At 39.4% G+C, this 12,619-nt stretch overlaps 1 protein-coding gene across 1 annotated transcript; it reads right to left on the bottom strand.

Moving 5' to 3' along the window:
• Window positions 1-138: 138 nt before the first annotated feature.
• On the bottom strand, window positions 139-9,420 carry LOC117422861 (mucin-2-like). The gene is made up of 8 exons (XM_034038064.3): window positions 9,281-9,420; window positions 6,001-7,008; window positions 4,400-4,546; window positions 3,413-3,670; window positions 2,580-2,837; window positions 1,497-1,754; window positions 1,283-1,374; window positions 139-887 (listed from the first exon to the last, which is right to left on the bottom strand). Exons 1-8 carry the CDS (start codon window positions 9,378-9,380, stop codon window positions 843-845), a joined length of 2,166 nt encoding a protein of 721 aa, XP_033893955.3. The 5' UTR covers window positions 9,381-9,420; the 3' UTR covers window positions 139-842.
• Between the last annotated feature and the right edge of the window lie 3,199 nt (window positions 9,421-12,619).

Here is a 12,619-nt window from a genome sequence, read left to right as displayed (position 1 = left end):
TACACTAAAATGAAAATATTGTAGTTTTCTTGTTTCTCCACAAGGAGGAGCAAGAAAGCTAACACAATTCGCGGTTCAATGGCAGGTATGGATGAAACAACCTAACGAGCAGGTACTGAGACAGACACACAATGAGGCCACAGATATAATGTTTAATTAGAAACCACATTAAAAACAGTAACAATAATAATAATAATAATAATAATAAACTAGTGTCAGTGATAGAGAGAGATCTTCAGTATTCACAATCCTGTCCCACAAATAAACAGATTAACAAATATGAAAGACTATATAAGAACAGTGGAATTAAATAAAAACAGAATAAACCACTAAAACATACAGATATAAAAACAGGGTGGGAGACAAGACCCCCTTCTTATTTCATTGTCATCCACCCTCTGTCCCTAACAAACATAAACATGAGTACAATTCCAAACACATGTGAAAGGATCAGGGCCAGTCCGTTTACCAATGAGAAAGGATCAGGGCCAGTCCGTTTACCAATGAGAAAGGATCAGGGCTAGTCCATTTACCAATGAGAAAGGATCAGGGCCAGTCCGTTTACCAATGAGAAAGGATCAGGGCCAGTCCGTTTACCAATGAGAAAGGATCAGGGCCAGTCCGTTTACCAGTGAGAAATTATATTATTATATTAAACATAGAAATGAAAATGAACAGTTTGAAAACATAGAGTAGGAGATCAAAAAAATGAATTGTCCATGTGTATTTTCTTGGCACTGGTTTCTGATAGTGAAGTAATGGTTTTCCTGAGAAGACTGTCCAGTGCCGTAATGTTTGTTGTGGCTCAAGGATTTTTTCTTCTTTGTTCTTTCCAAGTTAAATTAAAACCTGTTGCCTACAAGATACTGCTGAATATACTTTTTTATCTGCAATAAAAGAAAACAACATCTTTGAAACAGGTCTGTTTATGACTATACTTTGTTGTTCATTTCATATGTGCAAACCATTCAAAAATCAAGGATGCTGTAGACATTCTATTACATTGAAATGACCATCATTTGTAAAATCAGAACTTCCATGTATTTGTCGTGATTCACATACCTTTATCCAGGCTATTTGATTTAAATGGCACTGACTGATATACACAAATCTACATCCATATTTCTACTTAAATCTCAGCCCCTGCTTTCAGTGAGAAATAATGAAATACCATTAAGCAGCGTGTGTGTTTTTTAATTGTGTGTTTTTTTCTTTGTTTAAATGATGAAGTCTGTTGTAACAGGTAAAGATTAATTAGGTAAAGAATAACCGCCTACAGTACCTCTGGTAAAATCATGCTTTCCAGTTCCTTTTCCTCTTTTTTGGCTGATGCAGAAACAGATAATTGCATTCTCAGAGTAACATCCAGCCCACCTGCAGAAATCATAAAACAAACCTCTTAAAGCCCAGCGGAAAGACTTTTACTCACTTACTGTAAAATAGCCAAATGTTGCAATGGATGTCTCTTTAGTAGAAGTTTCTATCACCAAACTCACTTGTAAATGTCACTATTGCTACTGCGTCTCCTCCTGTTAGCCTATCTGCAGCCACAGCGATGACCTGCAGGGTGTAATTGCTAAGAGGGAGCAGCCCAGTGATATTAGCGAATAAAGTGTCCACTGTAACAGTTTTGCTTGGAGTTCCTATTGCTTCAACCCTGTATTCATGTGCATATCCTGGGGGTGCACTCCAGCTGAGGGTTATGGATGTTCTGGTGATGGTTTTAGCAGTCAAGTTGGTAACACTATCAGGCTCTGTAAGACAATACCACACATGAAGAGGTTTAGATGAACTACACACGTTGGGTTGGGAAATCAAACACAAAACCTGTGCATTATAAATCAATAAGCGTGATTCTAAACATATTTGCAAAAAAAGATACTAATAAACTATGACATTTTTACTCGACAATAATCATTCTACTATTTGAATACAGAATTTGTTGGGACAATATACTATATAATAATATCTTTATATTGCCTTTCATAGTGGACCACCATCACAAAGAGCTTTACAGAGGCAGGCTGTGAACTGTGCATTATATGCAGAGTCTCTTACAATAGGACATTGATTTAACATCTCATCTGCAGGATGGAGCACAAGGAGGTTAAGTGACTTGCTCAGGGTCACACACAGTGAGTCAGTCAGTGGCAGAGGTGGGATTTGAACCAGTGACCTTCTGGTTACAAGCCCTAGACTTTAACCGCTGGACCACACTGCCTCCTGCCTTCTTATGAACAATAAAGTAAAAATACACTGTAGTAGCCTTCTGACAAGTCTTATGACAAAAGTTACCCAAAGTACTTTATGCCTCCTTTATAAAAAAGACCTGCAGCTTTTCATGTGCTCATTTCACAACCCAAACCCAGCTTTCAAAGCCATTGAAACACAGCAACAGTAAATTGAATGACCTTTCAAAGTGAACATTGTTCTTTTATAAGTATTCTCTTGTTCACCATTAACACTGAAACATTTCACTGAAAATACAGTATACAGGAAGGCTATATTAGTCACAAAAAACAGTTTTCTGTATTCATTTTTATCTGGTTTTAATAATAACATGTATTTTCCAAACATACTTGTGAATCTTGAGATTGTCACTGCATCTCCTTCTGTAACATTATCTGCAGCCAGAGTGATAACCCGCAGTGTGTAATTGCTACCAGGTACCAGTCCAGTTATTTCAGTGAATAAAGTTTTCACTGTGAGATTTTTGGATGGATTGCCTATAACTTCAACCCTGTAGGCAATGGCATTGCCATTTGGCGCACTCCAACTAAGGGCTATGGATGTTGTGGTGATGGTACTGGTAATCAAATTGGCAACTACATCAGGCCCTGTAGAACAATAACAGAGATGAGAGGAATTTAATCAAAGATATCCATTATAAAGACAAGTAAAATCTCAATAGAAAATCTTAAAATCAGTAAAATGTTTCTATACTTTGATACTTGCTGTTAAGGCATTATAATAATGTGTCCAGCCCTTACTGACAAAATTGAAGAAAAACCAATAATGAGGAGACTGTTTTAATTTGCTTAACTGCAACAATTCAAAGCACACAATGCTCCATCTAAGGTTTTGGTGGTGTGAATAATTCTGTAACTTTCATTTGCCTCAGTCTGCTGGTCCTATTTTTGGCAGCTAAATCTCGTAGCCGTTTTAGCAGTTGAAGGTGTGTGCGTAATACACCACACGTAATACACGACACGTAATTCATCACGTGATCACAGGTGCGTTCGGTTGATTAGACGGTACGGTTAATCAAAGATCGGATAATTGACTCTCTACTGTAATTAGAAATGATGATATATTTGGGGAATAAAATACATTATATTACTGTGTATAACAGTTTTTAAAATTATTTTTAAAATGAAGATGCATTAAGGAATGGGATGTTTTTCAAACTTACTTGTGAATCTTGAGATTGTCACTGCATCTCCTTCTGTAACATTATCTGCAGCCAGAGTGATAACCCGCAGTGTGTAATTGCTACCAGGTACCAGTCCAGTTATGTCAGTGAATAAAGTTTTCACTGTGAGATTTTTGGATGGATTGCCTATTGCTTCAACCCTGTAGCCAATGGCATTGCCATTTGGTGCACTCCAACTAAGGGCTATGGATGTTGTGGTGATGGTACTGGTAATCAAATTGGCAACTACATCAGGCCCTGTAGAACAATAACAGAGATAAAGGTATTTTATTCACGAGATCCTGATTACAAATATAGGTAAACTATGTATAACTATACAAGAAGGAATGGTGTTATTTATTTTGTAAAACAATACATTATAAAATGTTGCCAAATTAGTGAAGATAAGAGTTTTCAATTACATTTTTTAAATGTTAGCCTTAGTGCGTTATTCGGGGGGTGGTAGCTGGGCTGATTAATTAATTAATGTCTATCATCATTAACCTCCTATTTCAACCCCAATCTCACACTCCTTCTGTCGAGCGTTTCACTTTCTTGCATATGCTGCGACCCGTTCTCTGCGCAAAATTTAAAACATTTAATTTTCAGCATAAACCAACCCAATACCTAACCCTAAACCTAACCATTAAAAATCAAGTAGTTCTGAGAGGCCCATGTGGGTACATGTGAAGCCTTCTTGAGGCAGGGAATGCAATTTAAAAGTTTAAAAAAGTGGTCAAAATGTAAAAAATAAATATATATATTAAAACAATACACACACCTTACGTAAACAGTTGTAGCAACACATTGGAACACGATAAAATAAAAAGGTCCTTCTGTACCCTTTAAGAAGTTCCACTATTGGGAGAATGACTGGAGTGAAACCTAAATCTCTGAATGCGAGTTCACCTTTTCCATTCTAAGCACACATGATGGGAGCAAACCGCTGATCGATCCCGTACTAACTAACACATAGGATTGTCTCACCACTCTCGTCTCCAGAACCGACTTCCTCCCCAAGCAATTCGGGGTGAGCACCTCCTTCCGCAGCCAGAACCAACATCGATCTCCATCCGGTCAAGCAGCATGGGGCGCGGTCCCCTGCAGTAGTCGATTCATACATCCGTTCATCCCCTAATGACATAGCAAAAGCCATCAAAAACTAGCTAGCATAACCGGAGTGGGGGCTACCTGATGGGGTCACCAGAGGTTTCCCCCTTCTAGGAAGGGTTTTTTTCCTCTCCACTGAGCAGCAGGTAATCACATAAACATACCACACCAGCACTATTTTAACCTCTCTAGTTTATCACGTATGTCCCTTCCTTTCCCATCTTTTCCAGCTGTTTCTTTTGTTTTATACACTGGCGCGACTCTGTTGTTTGTCTCACGGTGAGGGTCTCTGCAGGGAGCCGGGGGTTCATCCTTTGGGGGGGGGGGGGGGGGGGGGTGCGGATACACTCCCCACGACCTGATGTCGCTACGATACCCTCGCTCTAGGGGGGTTCTCAACGAGCGAGTCAGGAGGGGACCCCCGGCCACACTATTCTTTCACAGCTCATGCGCTTTGTTGCAGGTTCCTTGCGGGAGCTTTTTCCCAGCTTTGGAGGACCGAGCCTCACTATCGCTCTCAACTCTAGTTCTATTTACTGCTGTGTAGGATGAAAATGTATTGGAAATGCCATATGAGAGTAAAATGCATAATGTCAAACAATAAAGGTGAACGTAGGTTTAAAATGATTGCAGAGATAAAGCATGTACAGAAATGTAAGGTAAACAACTAATCAAGGTAACCTTGCAAAAGAGATTGGTTGATGGAGTAACAGCTAAAGAGCTCAATTATATTGATAATTAGTAAGATAACAAACTAGGCTGTAGTCACATGGATCATAAGCCATATGGTATAAAAACCTGGCGTGGAGGTGACACAGAGAGAGAAGTCTCTAATACCTCCAGGATCATGGTGGACCATCAGAGAATCATTCTGAGGGCTCTCTCCTGGGATTGAGGGAATCCGATCAATTGTCTGTCTCTGTTAATACTAGTGGCACATATATTGTAGCTAAACAATAACATTCAATGTATAATGCATTGTGGGTATTTGGAACTAATAAATGGTACAAATTGAAACGTGGTCTGTCTCATCCTTATAACAAAGTAGTTCATTTCATGATAACCTGAATTCATAGCCCTTACAGCTGGACTATATTGCAACTGTTTTTATAAAGATACAGTAATCCATAGCATATCCGACTGCGGTGGGACCAGAGTAAGGCGGATATGTAAAAAGGCAGGTGACTAACGTTGCTGAAGAGCTTGATCATGGCGGATAAACGGTTAGGGCGGATATGCGATGAATTACTTTATCAGGTATCCAGCAAGCTTTCTTTCTTAATTTTTTTTAAGTAACTTAAGTTGCTGCTGAGAGATTGATTATGCACTTTATTCAGGTCAGTAACTCTTTGTTCTGGTACTTGATGGGAAGTTAATGAACAATGGAAACCATGGCAGTAAATGACCTCCACGTTGGTTACTGACATGTACTTCTTTCTAACTTGTGCCATTTTAATGTATTAACATACATCTGTTACCTGTTGTTGCTGTTGCTGTTGTAGTTGGTTCAGGTGGTGTTACAGTTGGTTCAGGTGTTCTAGTTGGTGCAGGTGTTGATGTAGTTGGTTCAGGTGTTGTTGTAGTTGATGCAGGTATTGTAGTTGTTTCAGGTGTTGTAGTTGGTGCAGGTGTTGTAGTTGGTGCAGGTGTTGTAGTTGGTGCATGTGTTGTTGTAGTTGGTTCAGGTGGTGTTACAGTTGGTGCAGGTGTTCTAGTTGGTGCAGGTGTTGATGTAGTTGGTTCAGGTGTTGTTGTAGTTGATGCAGGTATTGTAGTTGGTGCAGGTGTTGTAGTTGGTGCAGGTGTTGTAGTTGGTGCATGTGTTGTTGTAGTTGGTTCAGGTGTTGTTGTAGTTGGTGCAGGTATTGTAGTTGTTTCAGGTGTTGTAGTTGGTGCAGGTGTTGTAGTTGGTGCATGTGTTGTTGTAGTTGGTTCAGGTGTTGTTGTAGTTGATGCAGGTATTGTAGTTGTTTCAGGTGTTGTAGTTGGTGCAGGTGTTGTAGTTGGTGCATGTGTTGTTGTAGTTGGTTCAGGTGTTGTTGTAGTTGATGCAGGTATTGTAGTTGTTTCAGGTGTTGTAGTTAGTGCAGGTGTTGATGTAGTTGGTGCAGGTGTTTTTGTAGCTGGTGCAAGTGTTGTAGTTGGTGCAGGTATTGTAGTTGTTTCAGGTGTTGTAGTTGGTGCAGGTGTTGTAGTTGGTGCATGTGTTGTTGTAGTTGGTTCAGGTGTTGTTGTAGTTGATGCAGGTATTGTAGTTGTTTCAGGTGTTGTAGTTGGTGCAGGTGTTGTAGTTGGTGCATGTGTTGTTGTAGTTGGTTCGGGTGTTGTTGTAGTTGATGCAGGTATTGTAGTTGTTTCAGGTGTTGTAGTTAGTGCAGGTGTTGATGTAGTTGGTGCAGGTGTTTTTGTAGCTGGTGCAAGTGTTGTAGTTGGTTCAAGTCTTGTAGTTGTGGCTGTAGTTGTAGTTGTTGGCAAATCTGTTGTTGCTGTGGAAGGAGAAAGACTAAAATGTATTTTTTTTTAATATATGCTGGTTATTTTGTAATAAACCTTTATTGCATCGACATGTGATATGCAGTAAACGGAAACTGTTTCAAAGTAGGATTTAGGTATTGTCTTATAATTAAGGATACGATTTTGTCATGGAGGCCACGGAGGTCACGGAAACCGTGAAAATCGTGAATTTGAACAAAAGTCAGTGAAATATGGGAAATGGGTGTAAAAACACATTTGGTTAGGCACTGCCTTTATTTCCTTTAAAATGCAGTATGTCAATTGTTTGGTAGTGTATGCACACAGCATTTACATGTAGCTATGTAGGTCAGCGAATGAGATTTGTATTTTGTAGCTGAGCGAACATGTAAATGAACACATATCGTATGGTACTGTAAACTCTAAGTTGTGATCTTCACATACATACAATGCTTGTTAATTTAGTTTTTGAAAAAAAAGTGGGCTTGCATCTTCAAAAAATATTATTGAAATTTCTTGATTTTCTTTTCATACAATGTAGCTAGTGTACCCAATTAGTCTGTTGAAAACAAATACTCACTTTCTCTAAAACGAAACATTGCTAAACAAAATACTTTAGATTGCCATTGAACATCTTTTTTTATTCCCTGCAAACTGTAGATAAAACGAGAGGTTTATCTGTTTCTGGTCTTTTTTTCTGATCTTTGTGATGCCCCGTTTCTTGGACACGGTCCTGTCTGTGTGATTTGCCCTTTCAACAACCAGAAACAACCAATTTAAACGTCTCGTTCTTATCAGGGGCGTTGCTAGGAACCCGTCCTCCCGGCCCTCTCGGTGGGCCTGCCTCACGTTACGCCCAAAAGTACCGGCACGACAACAAAATATAGGTTTATTAAACAAAAATGATACAAATTCCCGTTTTATTTGTTAATTGAGCTTGAGGTAACATTTAATAGGTAATGCATGGGTCTCGCATGCAACTTTTATTGGCTACTCCCCCAGTCAGTGCTGCCAGATTGGCGGTTTTCAAGCCAAATTTGTCTTGCTTTGAAAGCAGCTTGCGAATACTGTCTTTGGTGTTCTTTCCTGGACCTACCGCATTGATCTCATCAGATAAAAAAAAGAAAGAAACAGCGGTTCTAGTAGGCCTACTGTAAATTGTGAGATAAAAAAACAAGCAAATCAGGTAAATAAATACATAGTTTATAACATTACAGTTTTAAAAAATAAATAAATAAATGTGTAGCACTTATTTATATGCTTTTGTAATATATATTAAATCTTAAATGTAAGCGCGGTTTTTGGCTGCTTTAAAAAACACAATTTGGCTACTTCTTCATCAGAATTTTTACTAAAAAAAAACATTGTTAGCCCTATTAGACTTTATTTAGTAGGCTACTGTAGTTTGTAATAGAAGTTCCTATTATTCTCTTCATTGCATCACAAGGATGACTGACTGAATTGTAGAATTGTGCGGGAAACAGGCATGTGTGTGACTTGACTCCGATTCGTGTAACATCAGTAGTGGCACGTACGGAATCTGGTTTAACACCTTTCCGGCGCGTTCATGCTTGACTTGCTTATTATTGAAGAAAAAATACATACCGTTTCATTTTGAACACGGTAATGAAAACAATTATTATATGTATAGGCCTATATATATATATATATATATATATATATATATATATATATATATATATATATATATATAAATATATATATATATATATATAGACACCCCCCCCAACACACACACAGCAGTCAAGTCTTTATATTACTGTTTTTTGTGTACTATTTGAAAGCTCTTGTGTATGTTGCTAAATCTACAATATTTGGTGGCCTTTCCGTGACATTTCTTTGAATTCTTGGTTCTTTTCTGCAACTTGCCAGTGAAATGTACTAAAAATCACTGTGACAAAACCGTATCCTTAATTTAAAAATATTAAACAATGGGGAACAAGTCTAGTGTCAATTTCTAATTCTCGTAAAACAGGTTTGACATCTTTCTTTGTATTTGTTTTACCATGTACTGCACTGTGGGGCTAGATTGCAACATTAGACTCTACTCTCAGACTGATCACTGCCATTAACTGTTAGCTTGAACATCTTCACTTTACAGAACAAACCTCCAAAATAGCAGAAAACGCACCAACACTACACTGTTCACGACTGCAGGATTGTCTCTGCTGGTACACTGTGTAACTGAGCTTGTCCACACTGGCAAAACGTTACATCTGCATTTGAAATGTCTTTCATTCCACAGAGAAAAAAAAGGGTTCTTACCTGGTGTCCGCTCAGCAGCAAATATCATTAAAAACAAAATCAAATAAATCATTTTCATTTTTTGAAACGGTAGGTACATCTGTGCTTCACAGAACAACATACCCCTGCAAGGTTACAGAGCTTCTTAATTTAGACCGCAGTGTTACCTCTTAACTTTTGATGTAGGGGGCGTGAATCTCTAAGGTTTCGTGTCAACATTTCTGGTAAGTTTGAGCAGAGGAATGTTCATATTTGCTTTTCTTTCTTTAACAAGGAAGTAAAATGTCTTTACATACAAGTAATATTTCAGATTTTTTGTTTTCAATGTACTCTTATGCAATAATGCAATAATCTATACTATCTATATACAAATATAGATAGTATAGATTAAAATCAGCCAACCCTGGGCAGGACAAAGCCCTGTCTGTAAATAAAGTACTAAGGGCGTCTGCTAATAAATAAATAATAATAATTGGGAACAGCCACAAAGTATAAAAAGTGTACTTGAAGCTCCATTAGGGATGAGACTACCAGGGAGCTGGGAAAGAGAGAAAGGTATTGTGTGAACCATAGTGTTTGGTTAAACGAGTATACTGTGTGTGAGACAAGTGGTTTTGCCTGGTAAAAGGCTTAGCCGTCCAGTGTGCTAGTTAGAACAAAATACAAAGTATAATTTAGAACTCCATGTTCCGTGTCTGGGTCTGCTGTGTAAGGGTACAAACAAGCCTGGAAGAGAGAGGATACATTACAGTATGTATAGTGTATGCATGTATGTAGAATATTACACAGTGAAAACTGACCGAGATATACCACCTTTCAGGATTGCTAATCCAGTGAGCAATCTCCACTCTGGCACGCACTTGCTGATTCTTCCTGAGCAACATCCGAAGAATCCGACCCTTCCTCACCAACTATGCTACCCAGCTCCTGGTCCAGGCCCTGGTACTCTCCCGTCTAGACTACTGCAACTCCCTCCTGGCTGGCCTCCCTGCATCCGCCACCCGTCCGCTCCAGCTCATCCAGAACTCTGCTGCCCGCCTGGTGTTCTCTCTGCCTCGCTTCGCCCACGCTACTCCACTACTCCGCTTGCTCCACTGGCTCCCGATCACCGCTCGCATCCAGTTCAAGACTCTTGTACTAGCCTACAGATGCCTTGACCAGACTGCACCCAGCTACCTCCAGACCCTCATCTCTCCCTACACCCCCACTCGACCTCTCCGCTCCGCCTGCACTAGAAGACTGGCTCTACCTCCGCTACGCTCCCCTGCCTCCAGAGCCCGCTCCTTCTCCACCCTTGCTCCGCAGTGGTGGAATGACCTTCCTACAGATGTCAGGACTGCCCAGTCCCTGACCACATTCCGGCGCCTCCTTAAGACTCACCTCTTCAAACAGCACCTGTAGAACTCCTCTGTTTGTATCCTGGGACACTATCACCCTTCATTTAAATGTGCTTTATTTTGCTCTTATCTGCCCCCTATTTTACTGCATTTAATCCTGTACTTCAGAATACTGTAATCTGCCAAGTGTTTAACCTGTAGTATTTTGTATTTAATCATATCCTGATGTAACTATCACTATTTAATCATATCCTGATGAAATTATCACTATTATCTGCTGTATTATTGAATTGTGGTTTGTCACACTTGAACAAAAGTTATTGTATTTCTTGCTCTTATTGTATTACTTGTATTGTAACACTTGAAATGTATTTTCTTATGATTGTAAGTCGCCCTGGATAAGGGCGTCTGCTAAGAAATAAATAATACTAATAATAATAATTATAACACGTAACACAGAAGCATGTCCATGGAGATCTGAACAGAAGACAGCACTGTAGACTTGGTAGAATGGCATACACAGGTAGCTTCTCTTTTTTGTCACATTGTGACAGTATTTCAGGCAACCAGGCTGTCACTTCAAATGTACCAGACTACATTTTCTTTGATGCATTTACAGTGTTGTCTCTTTGAGAGATTACAACGTATTTACTGCTACAGTGCAGTCAACAAGAAAAAAAAATAAAAAATCACACAACACATATGAAAAAGAAAGTTATTACTGAGTCTGCAGGAATGTAGAATTATGTACAAACTTGTAGAAAGCAGCTGGGATTTACTTTATTTCATCGCAAATTCATCATACTAGAAATTCCAGCTTTTTCTAGACTTGTAGGCCTCTGTGAACAAGATGGCTTGAGCGGTGAGGTCAGACCCGGAAGAACACAGGACACAGATAGATGAAATTGCGCTAATGCACTGGTTTATTGTAAAATAAAAAGGTTTCACAAAACACTGAACAAAACAAACAGCACGTTGGCCAAACAAACAGACAAACAAACAGTGGACGAAACAAAGAAACAGATACACAGCAAGTACCATGCTGTTTCCTCTCCCAACACACGTAGCGATTGTTATGATTGAATAATTTATTTCTCTAATCTCTCTCTCTCCCGTTCAACCCTGAGTGAGTGAAACACTGCCTCTTTTATGCAGCGGTACCGAGACTCGATTGCTAATCAACAATTCAATTGAACTAATTTTGCTCCCTGTGCTTCCATACTAATATCCAGTGATTGTGCAATCCCTGTGCCTAAATACAACTATACATTGTGCTACATAACCCACACTCCGTGCACCACTATATCCACATATAACAGACAACATGAAACACACCACATACAACACAAAATGCGCACAGGGGCGAGGGCACCCCACCATAGCCCCTTTTTACACAAGGGCATGATTTTCAAGAGACCAGCCACACACTTTCTTAAGGGTTAAACATTATTATCAGCTGCTACAGATCACAACCTAGTCGCATGTTTTGCATGATCAGGTCTGGGAGCTGCTGGGCTGATTAACCTATACGCAAAATAGGCCCACACGTACAGAGGTTTGCTTTCGGTTATTTTTGTTATTTTAGGATGGCTAGGTATTTCTTTCTTGATTTACAGCATGCCTGGTCTCTGATTCTCTCACGCAAGCAGATTCCTGCTCATGTACAATACCAAATGCCCCACGCCCTCTACCTCCTGGGTTTAATAGGGTCCGTCCCTAGTCCTATTAAAAAGATGTATTTTTTGCAGTGGAACAAATGTGTCAAGTATAATATTACTTACCTCACACTTGCATACACAGTACTGGAGCATACACAGGTATTCATAATCTCCACTGATTAATCAGCGCTCGCAGGAAGTGTATACCTCAGAGATCATCTCACATACTGTAAGACACCACCTGCAACCTGAATGTGAGTAAAATGTTCTATTTGTAGGACAGTACATGTGTAGTGATCCCAAACCACACGCACATGTATATACATGGGGATATGCCATGGCCCAAGTTATAGCCTAGTCATGAA

Source organism: Acipenser ruthenus, chromosome 17, assembly GCF_902713425.1.
Source record: "Acipenser ruthenus chromosome 17, fAciRut3.2 maternal haplotype, whole genome shotgun sequence".
Lineage (NCBI taxonomy): Eukaryota > Metazoa > Chordata > Actinopteri > Acipenseriformes > Acipenseridae > Acipenser > Acipenser ruthenus.
The sequence above is the reverse complement of the archived record's forward strand: the minus strand, read 5'-3'. Positions and strand labels throughout refer to the sequence as shown.